Source organism: Dysidea avara, chromosome 8, assembly GCF_963678975.1.
Source record: "Dysidea avara chromosome 8, odDysAvar1.4, whole genome shotgun sequence".
NCBI classification, from domain to species: domain Eukaryota; kingdom Metazoa; phylum Porifera; class Demospongiae; order Dictyoceratida; family Dysideidae; genus Dysidea; species Dysidea avara.
The window spans coordinates 15,912,426-15,930,080 of NC_089279.1; the positions used below are offsets into that span (position 1 = coordinate 15,912,426).

The following is a 17,655-nucleotide window of genomic DNA, read 5'->3' on the forward strand; positions in this document are numbered from 1 at the left end:
TAGTTTGTAACTGAACTCTCCACAGGGTAGCTGAAGGGTAACCTGATTGCAGCTGATCTCTCTACTGGGTGACTTATAACCTAGCTGAACTGTACAAAGTGACTTTTTTTTGTAGTACAAGGTGACTTTATTGTAGCTAAACCCTCTACAGAGTGACTTGTTTGTAGCTGATCTTTTTAGTGCTGAACTCTCTACATGGTGACTTGACTGTAACCCTACAGGGTGATTTGTAACACAGCTGAACTTTACAGGGTGACTTTTTGTTGCCTGAATTGAGTTTTACGTAGCTGAACTCTATACACTAGAATATACACTAGTATACAAGGTGACTTGTTTGTGGAAAAACTCTCTACAGGGTGACTTGTTTTCAGCTGAATTCTTTTGGGTGACTTTTTCCAGGGTGATTTGTTTGGAGCTTAACTTTGAAGGTTTCCACTATGATGGTAACTCCATGTATAGATCGATTTTCAAGTCATTTCTTCATGTGGTTTACTCTGTGACTATGATAAAAAAGTATCATTATTGAATTTTCGAAACATCATGCATAACTCTTACATTTTTTATACAATATGTACGAAATTTAAACTGTAAATGTGCTGCATTATGTTCTTACTGCCCTCCAATTTTTTTTTTTAATTGATGCACAAGTTATAGCAGTAGTTTTAAGTGAAGCTAAAAGATGAAGAAAAATATGAAGAAAGTGAGCCAAACTTTGAAGGCGCATATCTCGGCAGATTCAGCTGAAATTTGAAACAATAGGTGCTCCACCCTTCCTCAGATTAATTTTCAATCAGGCACCATCAAGCTACAGATGCATAAAAACAATGTTTTCTTTGTTCCTGTAAAACACACACTTGTCTGTTGCATGCCCGCACTGGCTGTACTTGGCCGCACAACACAGTGTATTGCTTCATAAAGCAGTCACCTTATTACAGCAGCCATGTTCAATATTCTAATAGAATAGTCACACATGTACATCATAGCTACGTATATACTATAACAAAAAAAAAAAAACAAACCAGTGTATTTACAACATGTCAATATATGTTGCAATATCATCAAGTTTGCTGCACTAGTTTTTATCACTTGGATCCCAGCTTCATTCTTACTAAAAAGGTTTGTTGCATTGTTATTATATTGTCACCAGGACGCCATCCAAAATTCAGCCATTAAAAATTAACTTATCTTAGTCCATCTAACATCCAATCCAGTGTTGAAAACAAGAAAACACTCACAAATAGCCGGATAATGAATTTTTTTTTTAAACTGCCAATACCCGCAGCCACATATATATAACATAGCTACACTACAACAAAAAGATAACCAACTATACAAATAACAATTGTTAATTTTAAAATGAAATAGGCAACAAAAAGTAGTGAAACAAGAGATATGAATGATGGTAGCTGTTACAACATGGCTGTGTGGGAAAATCCCTACTTTGACATTGAATAGATGGCACTAGTAATATATACGCCAATGGAGGGCAATTCCCACATGGTTACATTGTAATAGCTATCATCATTCATATATCGTATTTCAATACTTTTTATCACTGGAACTCTACTTCATTTTTAAAAAGATAATTTTTATTACTATAAAGAGAACAATCCTCCTTAGGGCAGTATGCAGAACAATATTTTAATTTGAGGATTTAATGAGCACATTCAGTACATAATATCAGGTGCATATGAGCTCCTGATAATATATTGCACATAAAGGCATTTACCTCCACAAATATTTTCCAGTGAAGGCCACCAGGTAGCTGAAATGCTATTCCAGTTTCTAAATCTTCAACATATCCAAATATCAGTAACTTGAAGAAAAACCAGGCCAGTGTGTCCATAAGAGTCTCATACTTTGACTTCTCTTCTGACTTTGATTTACTCTGATATCCAACAAGAATAATATTACAGATGATGTTAAATGTGATTCTTAGTAACTACACAAATACATGTTATACATTTTGCAATCTTTAAAGATTATATATACACGTATGTAGCTATCTACAAATATTCTGTTATTAAAAGCTTTTGTATTGGGCAGATGCAGCTCTAGAAGGGTTTCACCATTTCCAGAAAATTAGTCAGCTGAGTAAGTCACTGTACTCTAACGCAACAGCCAGCAGTACTCTTAAGCCAAAATCAGTTTATTGTATTGCTTAAAAGATATTACCTATTGTACAATGTACATGTACAGTGACCAAATCCCACAAAGCACTTCCCATTCTCATTAAGTTGCATCTCCATAACCTTCAAGCTGATTAGTCCCTCTAAAATAATTACTTTACTGTTGAGTGTAGGTTAGAGACCTAGCGCAAGGATCTTCATGAATTTAAAACTGAGGCAAAGTCAAGGTTTTTAAAACACAAAGATCTGAGGGTGTGGTCTCTAACCGATTGAGAAAATGAAAGTAATTTATATGGGCACATAGGTGGAGTTATTGTGTGATTGGATTAGATGTCGTTTTAAAATCATCACCAATCTTAACATGAGTGTGGAAGACTGAACATCTCTTCATCAAAGAGCTGGAGAGAAATTGAAGCCAATACCTCATCACTGCTTCCTGAAGACAGACACTAGTGAAGATAATCAACTCAAAATAAACTGTCCAGTTGCTGCCATTGCACGTGTCATGGTGTCATAGTAGTGTGAAGAACAAGTGAATTAATGTAACAGTTGGCTTGAGTGCTTACGATGACGACAACTTGTCGTTGCACTGATTTATGGTGCAACAGCAGTATAAATACCAGGCTTGGTTTCGTGTACGGACCACACCCATATTACAAATAATTCAAAATAATCATTCTACAAAGAAGCTTACCCATCTAGGTCTTTGGTAAACTGCTTCTACAGTTTAATTGAAGACGAAACATGCTTGAAACACTCTAGAAAACAGATGGGGGCTAAACAGAATTTCCCGTCATATTACTGGACTTCTCCAATCATCCTCACAAACGTAGCTACAACCTTAAACAGTACCTCCCATAATTGAATTGCTTTAGGCATGCTTATAAAAGGAAGGAGAAAACAAACTCATGTTGGCTTGGGTGATTTTGCCCACTATATGCTATTAGCCTACAATATGCTTGGAAGAGCATTTTTAGTGGATTTTAAAGACCTCATTATCTCCCAAAAATCAAAGCATTCTATGCATACCATTTTCTAAACTGTTTTAGATCTTCAAGTATTTTTAAAGTTTGGAATGAAAAGATTCAGTTATGAAATGACAATTTTACCCACAAATGTATAGTTACAGTCTATATACATAGTTACCATGCCTCAGAGTGCCTTTTCACCCCATCCACCACTGTGACAAAAACAATTTGCAATGATCTTGCATGCTAAGTGGCCATCTCTTGAACAAAGAATAACCTACTTGAAACTCAACTTACCTGTATATCACAAGATAATTCATGGCTTTATCAAAACCCAAAACTTTAACAACCCCAGTTACTCATGGACAGCCCCAACGCTTCAACATTCCCTCTGTATGAATTGAATCCTCTTTTTTAACCTCAGTATATGAAACTTTAATTTCTTCCCAAATATTCTGGATGATACGTATCAATTTAAAGACACCTACTACATTATATAATTAGTTAATTATAACCCTTCCCCCAACTGAATTATCTGTGTTTTTATATGTACTTTCTGTGAGGTTTCAACAGTAATAAATATAAAGTTGAGAAAAGCCAATCTTTTACTTTATGGTTTAGAAAAAACAGTCTATTATAACCGTTCCTGGTACCAGGAATACATCTAGACTATTAAACTTACATGTACTTTGGATGGTGGAATAAATGTGAAGTTAAAATGTATAGTACAATTTTGATCAGTTGGAAGCATTCTTAGTTTGGAAATAGTATTTAGCACACTGAATGCTTCATTCACTGCAATAATCATGTGATTTCCAACCAGCTGGTTCTTCTCGATGTAATGTGTTTTCCCATCACCTAAAACATAAATAGCATGTACAGTATGTACATTGACCATGCATGTAAAAGCTATATATATCAAAAAGTGCCTTATTGCACATTAGATACAGTATCATGGTTTAAAGTATCCAATCGATCATAGTTCAATGGATAAAGCAAATCTACACTACAAGTGGAGCTAACGTTTACATGGGTACCTATTGTATTGGTAGAATACAACAATACTATACAAAGTTTGAGCACTATTGGGTTTATAGTTACAGGCAGTATGTAGTAATAATAGAGGTGGTGGGTAGAAAGTTAACAGGAGCAACAAATGCAAGACTAAATTTTTGAGGCCACTGGAAGCTCTTTATCAACTGACAGCACTTGTTACAGCCCCAGAAAACATCCATCCAGCTGTTGCTGTCTGGCCACATCCATATGAGTTCCAGAGAGGTATCCAGGTCTCAAATTTACTTCTGTGTATATACTAACTCCAGAAACAAGGACACAGAAAGCAGATCTAGCAGGGCAACAGAAAAATAACAGTGGAAATCATTAGTGTAACAGTATAGCTAACTGTTTGTGACATAATATATTTTGATTTTTGCATGAAAAGGTACTTTTGCAAATCTGGTCACATTTGTGATAACAACTACCACATTACAATTTTCATACATATGAATTACATACCAGCACAGCCATAAACTAATTCCAATGTAAAATTAGGATTTCTTTTGCTGATAAAGTTTTCACACATGGCTCTTGCTTGTGGCCAATCAAAACATGGTCCATTTGGCTAAAAAAAATTGGTATCACAATTTTTATTAATTTTAGCTGTCATACGTATGTATACCTTGTATTCCTTCACTACTACCCAAGGCATCTCATGTAATACCGAATCATTTGTCTCGATGTAATTCAAGTTACAGGGTGATTCTATTTCTTGCACTCTTTGTGAATGATGATGTAAGATGACCTGAGGAATGAAAGTTGAATGTAAGATTGGTCTGTTGGAATTTTGTAGTGATAGATATTGAAAGCAGCATGAAATGAAAATTATTAGCATTACATATGTATTTAGCTGATATACGTATACGTAATAACACATTATTAATATTACTATTTTAGTATTTTAATTTACTGTTTACGTGCGTGCAGGCCCTGGCCTATTATACTCAATTTTTTCCTATGTATTATGCATTTGAGCATACAATAGTTCATACAAGAAAGCAAACAAACAAGTCACTGTAAGTAAAAATTTTACATTAAAATGCAAGGTCCTCTGCCCACCCCCCATAAGGGAGCTAAGTGGCCTGCTTGTTCACATGCCACCCAACCACCGCCAAGCTCTTAATGCAGGCACGCTGGGCTCCTTGCACCTGACCCTAAAGGAGGGAAGGGATCTTTATTGTCTACCATGAACACATGTACATTTATATCTGCATAACCATACAGACGTAAATTCATTTGTGCATATGCATGGCTTAATAATTATTAATCATGCTTATAGCCATGATTGATATAAGAATTAAAATATAACTGCAGGAATAGATGACCTCCCTTAATTTGTTGCTTTTCGTTTCTATGATCCCTACTCAAATGCAAAAAATTCTAATTTTTCCATACACTAAACAGAATAACATCACGTACAGCACAAAACACATTCCCTAAGTAACTGAGATCAGTATGAACCAACAATAAAACACTACTCTTCAACGTTACTTACTTCTTGAAGTCTGTAAGGAAGCTTGTTGACTTCCAAAATTGTAAACGTGTAATGTCTTCAAAAAGAAAATAATATGTAGTTATACAGCTGTATCATTACTATAATCATTCTTGTCATCATTTACTCACATGAGGAAACCATACCAGGACGTTAATTAAAGCTTTTCCTTATAGGCACATATGGAAATGCCACAAAATTACTTTGATGCTTTATAATACTATGAACAGGGTAAATTTATGCATTAGTTACACTACAGAAACACAGCGGCATGGCCACACTTCCGAACGATATGTCACATGGGCAAACTTTACTAAGGGCTTGTAAACAGCAATATATAACTAAAAAGCCATCTAATTGTCTGATTATCTGACCATCTAGCTACATTTACAATGGTGTCTAATAATTTTCTCAACAGTGGATGCACATATCTAAGTGATTAACAGTGCATTGAATGCAGAGGGTGTAGAGTATAATTTACTTGAATTCTTTATGTAGACCATATTTGCTAATCACACATAAACACCCATGCCATTCAACTTATCCATGCCTTTTCTACAGACAGTAAATTTGTAGTAGAGCAACTGCCTTAAATGCAATTGTTGTAGTTAGGTCATGGGTTCAAATCCAGTAATCCAGGTGGTATAGGTTATTTTCTTGGGTAAGTATATATGTATTACATCTGATGTAGGCATGGGCAGGCCAGTTAGAAACATATCTGTTTGTACGTGTGTTATCCCATGTGTTCTATTAGGGTAAGTACCTATCTTCCAAAATTTCAGTTTTTAACTCTAAATTCCTAAACAACTGAAAGTGTGCACCTGCGCACTTGCTATAATATGGTTGCTATTGCAAATTAATAGTGCTGGCTACAAACAGAATTATTATTGATCTATACAAACTCATTTATTCTGTCAAATGTCATGTTGAAACTAAAACCACATTATGTATATCAACATGTCTATATGTACTGGCTTGCAACATTAGAAGCCATCAACAGATCTTTATGTACATTGATCACAAATATAAACAAAGTGCATGAAATAATTTTTCCTATAGTTCTTCAGTCACTTGTTCTTTCTAAAATTTTTTCTTGACAAAAAACAATAATCAGATTCACCTCAGTTCATTTTGGTGCTAACTTTGGAAGCCAATCCACTAAAAGTACAGTTTTATATATCAACGATGTTACTGGTTTGAGGTCTATAGTCTGATACACGTATGTGCACTAAGGAAAACAGCACAGCTGATGCTGCTAACATTTTAAGGCGATGCTTATTCAAGTATGCACAAAATTTGCAACCACACAATTTCAAAGTTCTTGTAATAATTTTGTTTGAGTTGTGAACACGAATAAGGCACAATTGTAATTGATGGCTGTTATTCAGCAATGCAATGCTTCTATATAATTTAGTAAACAATACTCCTCAGTACACTCACTTGAATACAGATGACCTTTGCAAAAACAGTTTCAAATCTTCTTCAGTAGAGTCTTCACTACAATGAAACACTTCATAGGATTCTGGTACTCCATTGTAGATTTCAATCAGTAGACGAAGTAATTGTCCATTGTCATAATTAGGAGCATAATGGACTATCTCTTGAGACTAACATAAACAATGTACAGCGAACTAGTTAGTTTAATGTTTGCATATGTACATGGGCATGAAGACAATTTGTGTAAACAGAGGGCACATTACTGCTACAGTACATGATCACCATGGCACCAAGTACAGTGGAACCTCCCTTATCCGGACCTCTATTATCCAGGTACCTGTATTGTCCAGACAGCCCAATTTAGTCACAAGGCTTGTAGTCTATTGACAATAATGAAGTTTGGGTTAGATGAAAGCACAAGGAGGGAGCCTAAAGGTTGCTGTTTACCTGTTAAGTGACTTGTTTATTCTACTAATAACAACTACCACTTGGTTGCTGGGTGATAAAATTTTACAACACATGAGGGGAGGGTAAGTAGAATTCGAGGAAAATGGGAATGGGACGGGAACGGAATGCGGGAACAGGAACAACCCACAGAAATACCTGATAAAGGTCATCATGCAATATACATAATGGATTTAGGTGCACAATGTTTTTATGGTTTGGATCCTTTCACTAAAACAATTGAAACACTCTAATAGAGCATTCACCTGCAGTAAAATATGTTTCACTAACTATTCCACTGTGCAGCTAGGGACCTGCATTAAAAAAGCCAGGTAATTGATGGACTATAGCTGTCATAGATACTGTATAAGTTATCAACATTGAAAGTTAACTACTCCCTTGAAGTCATGCATAACATTTACATGAATAGGTTTACAAAGGATTCTAATTAACTGACAGTGTAGATGTGGGAAGTTGTACCTGCAACCTCAGAAAAAAACAGGGCATATATGTACGTGATAGCTGCAGTATTTGTAGGTGCATGGCTCCAATGGGGAGAGCTAGACTAAGGACAATATGACCAGTAACGGCCATTCATGGGGACCACTCTTTGGAGCCACTTCAGCTTGACAAGCACACCAGTCCCATCATATGACTTCTTATCTGGAAGCAGTCTAGGTGCTGTTTTCGAAGCCTATACTTTAGGCATATCAGTTAACTAAAATATTTTATAATAATTGAATATTTTTAAATGTTTATAGTTTCAAGGGAGTAGCTAACTTTCAATATTGATGACTTAGCTAGTCTATATACTTAATCTATAACAGCTATAGTCCATCAATTCACAGGACATCAAGGTCCCTGGTGAGATAGCTAACAAAACATTCTTGACTGCTGTCTTGACTGCTGTATTAGAGTATTTTAATGCACGTAATTGTCTATTAGAGTGTTTCGATCGTTTTAGTGGAAGGATACAAACAATGCTGTAAAGAAAGATTGTGCTGTAAAATCCAGCCTATCCAACCTGCATATTACATGATGACCTTTATCAGGCATTTTCCATAGGTAGTTGCCGTTTCTGCTTTTCGTTCCCATCCCGTTCCTGTTTTCCTCGAACTCTACTTACCCACGGAGGAGTGACCATGAATGCTCTGTAGTGACTTCCCCCTCAGCCCACTAAACTGCATAGCACTAACTGATAGCAACACTAACACTCCTGCATTTAAAACAGTTACTTCAGCATATTAGCATGCATTTCTTAGTTACGGATATTTCTGAAATATGGACAGTAGTATGTACCAGACTGCCTGGATAAGAGTGATTGCACTGTAAAATGGAACACCACACTAGTGAGCTATGAGCAAAATGTGTTTCATAAGTAGCTCTGTGGTCTCTTCTACTTTAAACAGAGTATAGGACCAGGTGTCCTACAGACCTTCAGCAGTTGTACTATAAAACCTTAGTAAATAAAAATATGGAAATTTCACATGAAGATATGCATGAAGTATGCTACACACCAAATTTGAAAGAAATTGACAAAAATCTAGTTTTCTGTCTCTGTGTTCTAAAGTCTTACCACATGTTAATTTCGACTGTGGGTTTACTCACGTGAGTCATGTATGGAAAATTTCACGACAAATTGAATGGAAGTTGTTGCAAGGCGATAGGATCAACTACCATCGAGTTATTGACCATGAAGTATGCAATCAGTGTTCTTCTTAACCCTTAAACTCACATAATCCAGAAAACTAGATTTAAACTTAACAAACATGCATGCTTTGCACAAAGTGGTGTAACTTTTGAAGCGTCCATCCTATGGCTATACAATTTATGTAATTCTACTTGTGATGTAGCAAGGATTAAAATGATACTTAGGGTTTTATCCTAACGCTAAATGGTGAGGCCAAAACTAGCCGTGAAAATAACTGTTTGGTAAGGAAACATGCAAACCCTTTACATACCTTTGTAAAATGGTCAATAACTCGATGGTAGTTGATCCTATCGCCTTGCAACAGCTTCCATTCATTTCGTCGTGAACTTTTCCATACATGACTCACGTGAGTAAACCCACAGTCGAAATTAAACATGTGGTAAGACTTTAGAACACAGAGACACGACTCTTCACTATTCATCACTTTATAACAAGTAGGCCACTGTAGTTACAGCTTTCATTTAACCTTCTCCAAGTAGCCCAGTAAACACACTTTTAATCTATGTGTATTTGTACGCTGTAAGAGTCAAGTTACCCCACCTAATATCGATATGTGTGCCCATATTGTGTAAACATGCCTTTCCAAAACGTTCTCTGCGGGTTTAAGAGTTACTTTTATTCTCTCACACATTTGTAGTTTGACAAGATTGGTGCCAATCTAACCTAGTCTGGGAAAACCAATCTTATTGCCTATTTAAAAGTATCGACAAATGCTGGTTTTAAGTATTCAGTGTGTTGCCGCTGCCAATAGTTGAGGTACGGTTACCAAATTTTCACACGTTTTACACCAATTTTTTACCTTCCAGAGCATCCACTGTACAACTAGCCAACAACTAAGTTTCCCACCATTTCAGATAGTTTTTAACTTGATGTTGACTGTATCACGCAAGCTCCAGAAAGGGTGGGTGGCGGGGGACTGGAAATGGGAAAGAAGCTGCTTAAAAATTAAAAAGGAAGGTGTAGAGATGAATTAAGCAAAGTTATGGGCCATTCAGGTATCATAACTGGCTAAAATAAAAGGGAATTTACAGTGCAGGTATTTCTTCAACACTATGGAGTTGTACAGTCACATACAGCTATCCCCAGGCTGGCCAGAGCTCAATTAAAGTCACAGACCATTCGTATGAATTGCCACTGTGTTTGGGAAAGGCAGCCAGTAAAATCAGATCACTTAAATTTAGCTGATTGTGAAATTTCATAGTTTATTCATGTAGCTTTGTGTTCTTGATGAAAAATCAAATCTGCTATCATGGGCAATAAGATTGGTCTCCCCAGGCCAGTCACATACATATATTCACAGACACAAAAATACCAATATTAATTTTGTCAAGCCTACAGGGAAAGCTGCCTATAGCAATAAATCTAAAATTTAAATTTACCATAGTTCAAATCTTTTAAAATAAATTATAGAGATAGCTACAAAGCCATAATAACACAAAACCCAATCATATGACTATTGAAACACCATACTCTAATAGAACAGCCATTCACAACTTTAAAAAAGCACAACAGAGGCGGACCTAGGATTCCAAAGGTGTGGGGGATGCTAACAGGGGCAGTGAGCTGCTAAGAAAAGTGGCAATTGTTTGATACAACTAGCCACTACAGTATGCAAAGCACACTCAGCATGCTCTATCTACAGTAGATGGTCTAGGTGCAAGCCCCTCACAAGATTTTTTTTGTAAATTTAGCCTTCTGAGAATAATTTTGACTAAACTTTATTGAAAAAATTGTAGCAGTGGTAATTCTAGATGTCATATAAAAGGTGCAGTACAAATTCCGTAGTATATTTCGAGTTTAAATTTGTACATTTTTTAATTATTATTATTAATGCTTTACAGCACAAGTGCTGAAGGTCTGTAAGACACCTGGTCCTACAGCCTGCTCAAAGACTTTAGCTACTTAAGGTGTGTTTGAAAAGTTGGAGAAAGGAGAAAAAATCCATGACTGGACCTGGGTAGCCTCGAACCTGCAGCCATCCGATTTACGCTACATAATTCAGGTGGTCTAAATTGAGGTGCACCCTCCAGAAGCTGTAAGATAATTTTATTAGGATGCCAATAGCTGCCCATAATCTTGCATTTTACATTCAGAGTCATAACTATTGAGCGACAACTGTAAGCTGTCTTATGAAGCTATATACATAGTTTAACAGATCTATAGTGATGGAAGTTCTACGTCAGCTGTATTAGAGCTAACACATTAAAAATCGCAGTCATTTCTAGACCACCATCTTCGAATTCCCAACTTTTAAATGCTGGCTTTTTGAAGACTACATTCTTATTTTCACAGCTAAGCAATGATTACACACAACAGGAGATTTACACATATTGTAATGTTGACTGATTGAATTTTTCGGGAGTTATCGCACGTGAATCAATAAGGGGTGTGGACACTGTCCTCTGTGGAGCAAAACCAATTTTTTAAAGTGCAGCTATCTGTTCTTCATATAGCAGCAAACTTCAAAAACTCCTTCTATAGTAGTGTAAGAGCTTCGAATAAAAAATTGTACAATGTCTATATATGTGTCGGTAAAGAAGGTGATGACACAAAAGTTGATAATTTTCTTGTATGAGGAAGACAACAACAAGAATGTCATCTGATCCTCACAAGGAACATGCCATGTGTATGTTTGTTATAATTGAGTTTGCGTAATGCATAATTTATTTAGTCCTTAGTCTTTTGACTGTAGTCAGGCAGACAAAAATTCAGCGTTTCATATTTTTAAATTGACACTGGTAGATTTCATTATATTTAACACTAAAGTTAATGGTAGACACAGTTAGACTCTTCTGTGAAGGAGGGGGTAACAACATTTAAAATGAGGGGAATGAGAAAATTGGTAACTGGTTGATACAACTTGTGCAGTGTGCAAACCACACTCTGGATGTAAGGCATGCTCTAGCTGGGAGGATATACCTAAAAATTTTGCTGCTGCTGCTGCTGCTGCTGCTGCTGCTGCTGCTGCTGCTGCTGCTGCTGCTGCTGCTGCTGCTGCTGCTGCTGCTGCTGCTGCTGCTGCTGCTGCTGCTGCTGCTGCTGCTGCTGCTGCTGCTGCTGCTGCTGCTGCTGCTGCTGCTGCTGCTGCTGCTGCTGCTGCTGCTGCTGCTGCTGCTGCTGCTGCTGCTGCTGCTGCTGCTGCTGCTGCTGCTGCTACATGCAATCAAAAAGTTGACATGCAGGAGGTACAGCATAAATCTACAGTATGGTTTAAATACAAACAGGAACTCTAGTAGTCAAGGCCAAAGAGCTACTTTATATGGGTCCCTACTTCATACATCAATACTTAATAAACACTGCATTTTTACGAAGCATGCATGTGTCATTTTACAAACCATGCAGGTGTACATACTTACTGGTAATATTGTTTTCCCATCAATCAACCTACTGGGCTGGGACCTGCTGTGTAAGAAGTATTTCTTTACAGATCCATCTTTATCACTGCAGAGATGTTCCAAGTATTTCCCCACAAATATTACTGGTGTTTCGTTTGACTGTAGACCGTCATGGTCAAAAACAGCAACTCTGGAGTTCTGTTCAAAAGCATTTACAAAAACATTGAATTATATGAATGAATTCAACCATTTTACAGTTCATACATCAAACATAGTATACTAATAATTGGATAAGTACTGTATGTTTATACCGGATCTGCGAAAACCTGACAATCGCGCTTACAGTATAAAGCATTGAATACAATGGGTGAAATACTTGCATATTATTGAAAAACTTGCGTAAATTTTATGAATGCCTTTTTCTTAGTGAAGAAAGAGACTAGCAAAAACTTGGATATCTTCTTATTCGCTTACTCAAGAGGAGTTTGAACATCTTTGTTTTATTGCAGTAGTCTAAGACCCAAGGGCACGCAAGTTATGTTATGTCACATTAAAGCAATCATACACAATCAATTTTTCTTCACAAATTTCACCTTTGTATGCAATGAAAAAAAACTGATGAAAGGAAAACGTACCCAGTAATCGATCCCCCTACTCATGGCAAACACGATAGTACAAATTTCAACTCCGTATGTTATTCTGTTCATAAGTTACAACCATTTTAGTAAGCACCTGTAATTTATTTTCCTATACTGGCTGTAGGCCCCGGCCTATTATGCTCAAAAATTTGCCCATTATGCTTTTGAGCACTGCTCAAAAGTATAGCCCATTATGCTCAAAATTATGCTCATCATTTCTTATTATGCTACATTACAAGTACAGTACATAACATTCATGTATATTGTTTTAGTATAATTACTGATTGTTTTTTACATGCACTGATAGTGTCACTAATAGTTATATTGCAGCATGAGGGATGCTTCAATATAATCTTGAAGGGAACTCTCTTGCTGTGCATTGAAAGTGTTTGTTAAAATTGAGAATACTCTTTCAACAGCACCTGATGAAGGCTGTATAAGAGCAACCATCATTGCAGCGGATGACCAGTGCGGTAACTCCTGTGAATGTTCAGCCCACCAGGACATGACATCTACTTCTGGCGATGTATCTGCAGATACCGCAATGTACTGCGGGAGTTCAGACTTGAGATTGTCTAATGTTGTTTTGTTGTTCAAAAAGGTTATTTCTGATAATGAATTAACAATGCTAACATCTGGTGCCACTTCTTTCACTTTTGATGGAGCAAAGACTCGTGCAGCTTTAAAAATTGATAGACTCTTAGACAGTTCATTTGAAAATTTAGATTTAAAATACTTCACAACAGGTGTAACCCTATCTTTCCCATACTTCATAAACCTGTCAAGCAAGGAATGCACACTGCCTGTCAACCTTTTTGCCACAGCAGAGAGATTGGGATAGTGCTGTAATTCTATAGCACTAAGCAGTTTGGTATATATTTCATAGCATTTGAATGCCAAAGCCCCGTCTCCCTCTAGGCTATACGTAGCCTTGACAAATGGTTCACCTGCATCAATAACTACTGCTAGTTCAAGCTGCAGATACTCATGCTTTTGCCTGTCAGAAAACAACTGCAGTAATTTGACTGTAGTTGCAGGTGATGCTTCTGTATTTCGTAAAAATGAGACAATATCACCGAAATATTTGAAAACTTGGTGCAGCACTTCCCATTTGCTCCACCACCTTGTGCAACTATGAGACTTAATTGAAATCCCAGTTGTTGTCCGCCAGTCAACTTTTGCCCGTGAACTGTGAGCAAACAAACTGACCCACAGTCGAAAAAATTCATCAAGTACTGGAACATCAAACTTATCTCCTGCCAAATCAATGGTATGAGAGTAGCATCCTATATCAACAAGTGAGGGAAAGACTACGTTTATTGTTCTCATGGCTGCACCATTAACAGATGCGCGGTCATGCATGCATGCCAAGAGCTGATCTGACTTTACTCCATACGTAACTTGTAAAATACTAATAACCTCACGAGCTAGTTCCTCACCATTCATTGGCTTTGCAAGTATTTGTAGCTTTACCAACCTTTGCACAATTTTGTCTGCTAAAATAAACCGTAGTACAATAGCAAAAGCCTCCCCAAGCCTGGTAGTGCCATCAAAAATTATGGAAACAAATTTCCCTGAAAGCTCTTCCTTGATCTTATTCCCTTCATTAGTACGAACAAATGGTATTAGGTCACGCATACCTCTTTCATCTGTCAGCCTGTATCCACCAATCTCCAAAACTTCTTTCAGTCCGCCAACCTTTTGAAGTGGTATTCCTGATTTCAAAAAAGCTGTCACTACTTTTATTCTGTACAGTTTGTGCGATTCAGATAGAGTTTCACCTCTAGGATGAGTTTCACTTTCATATGCTTGCAACTGCTGGGCTAAAGTTTTGTCACCGCATACTCTCTTGGCTTCTTTCTCCTTGTTCACTTTGTGCTTATTGGAATCAATGTGATGCTTTATACTGCTAAGCTTCATTGACACCTCCTCTCTACAACATCCACAAAAGAGCTTTCCACCAGACACAGTCAAGTACTCTTTCGGGAATCGATTGCACCTATCTCTTGGGGTCACTGATTTCATTGAAGTTGATGCAGATGAACCAGTGCCAGTAGATACTTTTCTTTTCTTTCCCTTAGGTGGATTATTGCGAATTGCTCTTTTTCGACTTAAATCTGATGTTTTAGCTTGCTGTAATACTGAGAGAAGAGATGATGGAGCTCTCTTTAAAGCGTTATCAGTAGCAGAGGTACTCCTACTTTCCCCATGACATTCACTTAGCGATGTTGTCTTAGACGTCCCCGAGGTAGAAGATATTAAACTAACTGTATCATGATCATCGACATCACTGTCCTGTTCATCACTCGATGCAGACGACGCTTCACTGAGTTGTGCTAGTACACCTTCACCAGCTGCCATGGCACTTTATTTATAGCGCCACTCTGTAATAATTATAGTTATTAGTATTAAGGCGCTACTTAATGGCTGGATCTTCTAGAAGAGTGTTCGAGAGATCGTTGTTTGCAGGAACTCGAGCTGGAACTCAAAGAATGATGGAATGGCCTAGGTTTGGTAACAATATGCTTGTGTATTTTGCCTATTATGCCAGCATTATGCTCGATGCTTTTGCCTGCCTATTATGCTTTAAATTATGCCGGCATAATCGGCCGGGGCCTAACTGGCTGTACAAATAAATGTCTCTGTTGTTACTACTTTGTAGGGCTGTAGCTTCGAAAGTTGTTGGAATATGAGGCTGAAACTTTACCTGAGGATACACTGATTATAAATACTTAATAAACAGGAATTTGAAAAATGCACGATTGTGCCGAGTTTTCACAGATCTAGTCACATTTATCAATCTGAAAAAATAGTTGCAGTAAGATTAAGAGAGAAAACATGATTTCTAAGGGTACACAATTAACCATGAAGCACACATGCTCAGTTTTATTCTTATAATATTCCAGGAAATCTATAATTAATGGAAACGATCTTTAGTTACTGTAGCATACTGTATTCTTGTACAGCATACCCAAGGATGATATAGACACTTAGTTTTTAATAATCCATTTCAAAATGGTGAAAAGATACGCAATTTTACCTATAAATCAGCTAAACTTTCTCCATTTCTTTTCATTCCAACGGAACAATAGAACAAATGATTCTTTGCAATAACTTTTATTTCCTGAGATAATACCTTTAGTACATTAGCCATAGTGCTTATAAGCACCTTTCAATTAAAAGCCACTTCTGTTAAGGCCACATGCACCCTGCAAATTAATATTTACACGCATCTTGCATCTTATGATGACAAACACCATGCACATGGTTGGAGTGTATTCACTCTGTACATCCACGTATTAGTGATAGCTGTGCAGTCAACACCACTAACTACATGCACATGTACATGTGTGCAAATATTAGTAATACATGCATGATCATTAGAAACCTGCTTACGGCATATGTCTAAAAATGTATTAAAAGTACACAAAACATTCAGGAAAAAATACTATATGCATATGCACACATACGTACCTCCACAGCTTCTTTTAACGTTTTCCTTGTTTCATCATCACTTTCAAACAAGAATCCAATCTCTTGCATTACTTTATCAGCAGAATAATTTTTTGTTAAAGCTTCATAAACTAAAAGGACTTTAGATACACTGAAAAATAGCAGCTTGTTATAAGTCTTGTATAAACTGCTGATTTCAGTCTTCCAATCCTTCAACTTGTTTTCTGCATCTTTAACCTGGAAAACATACACACTAACAAGTGTACAAATTGTTTAAAATGCACACACTTTTTCTTGAGCATCTTTCAGATTATTGCAATATATGATTTCTGTTTTCTCAAGATAGTGTGGATGACCCAAACTCTTCAGCTTTAGCATTGTGTTGTACACTGCTTGAGCACTCTGAAATAAAACATGTATGTAAGTAGATTTGTAAATACAGACATGCAAAGTTAATGCATTTATGTTATAGTTGTAACAAAGTAGTAAGGGGTTTGCCTGATATGTACACCGAATGCCTGAAGACATGCAGGTGCCCGAGGGCAAGGGTGTACAAATTAGGCAAATTTTAAACACATCTGTGTTACCAACTGTTATGTAACACTTTCTAGTTTGCTGACATTTGTGTTACTGACAGTTATGTTACACTTCCTAGTAGCTTCCTGGTTTGCAATTTGTATTTAAAACCTATACAACCAATTTCTTTTTTGAGTGTAGGATGCAAAAGAGAATGGAGTAAATTGTGTAGAACTTGCCAAAGTGTGTATCTTGTAATGGAGTGTGAAGTCCAAGATGAATTGTAGTGGTGCAGTTCACACTGAGACAGATTATGTTGTCAAGATATTGATGTAAGATAATGAAATATGTGGCACACGGCTAGAAAACAGCAGAATTGATGGATTTAGTCTTGGCATTATGCTGAATATCAAAGAAGAACTGTGTGAGTAGTTGTGTTAGTTTGTATGTTCATTCTAATGCGTACTTCGCTAGTA

General features: G+C 36.8%; 1 protein-coding gene across 1 annotated transcript in view; it reads right to left on the reverse strand.

Moving 5' to 3' along the window:
- LOC136264092 (uncharacterized) overlaps positions 1–17,655 on the reverse strand; it is a 167,986-nt gene that overhangs the window by 88,779 nt on the left and 61,552 nt on the right. The window contains exons 19-27 of the mRNA XM_066058781.1: positions 16,952–17,065; positions 16,685–16,900; positions 12,594–12,770; positions 7,086–7,252; positions 5,649–5,703; positions 4,776–4,898; positions 4,613–4,718; positions 3,780–3,955; positions 1,730–1,888 (exon numbers count right to left, since the gene is read on the reverse strand). Of these exons, the coding sequence (XP_065914853.1) occupies positions 1,730–1,888; positions 3,780–3,955; positions 4,613–4,718; positions 4,776–4,898; positions 5,649–5,703; positions 7,086–7,252; positions 12,594–12,770; positions 16,685–16,900; positions 16,952–17,065 (1,293 nt within the window). The remainder of the gene's footprint in view (positions 1–1,729; positions 1,889–3,779; positions 3,956–4,612; positions 4,719–4,775; positions 4,899–5,648; positions 5,704–7,085; positions 7,253–12,593; positions 12,771–16,684; positions 16,901–16,951; positions 17,066–17,655) is intronic.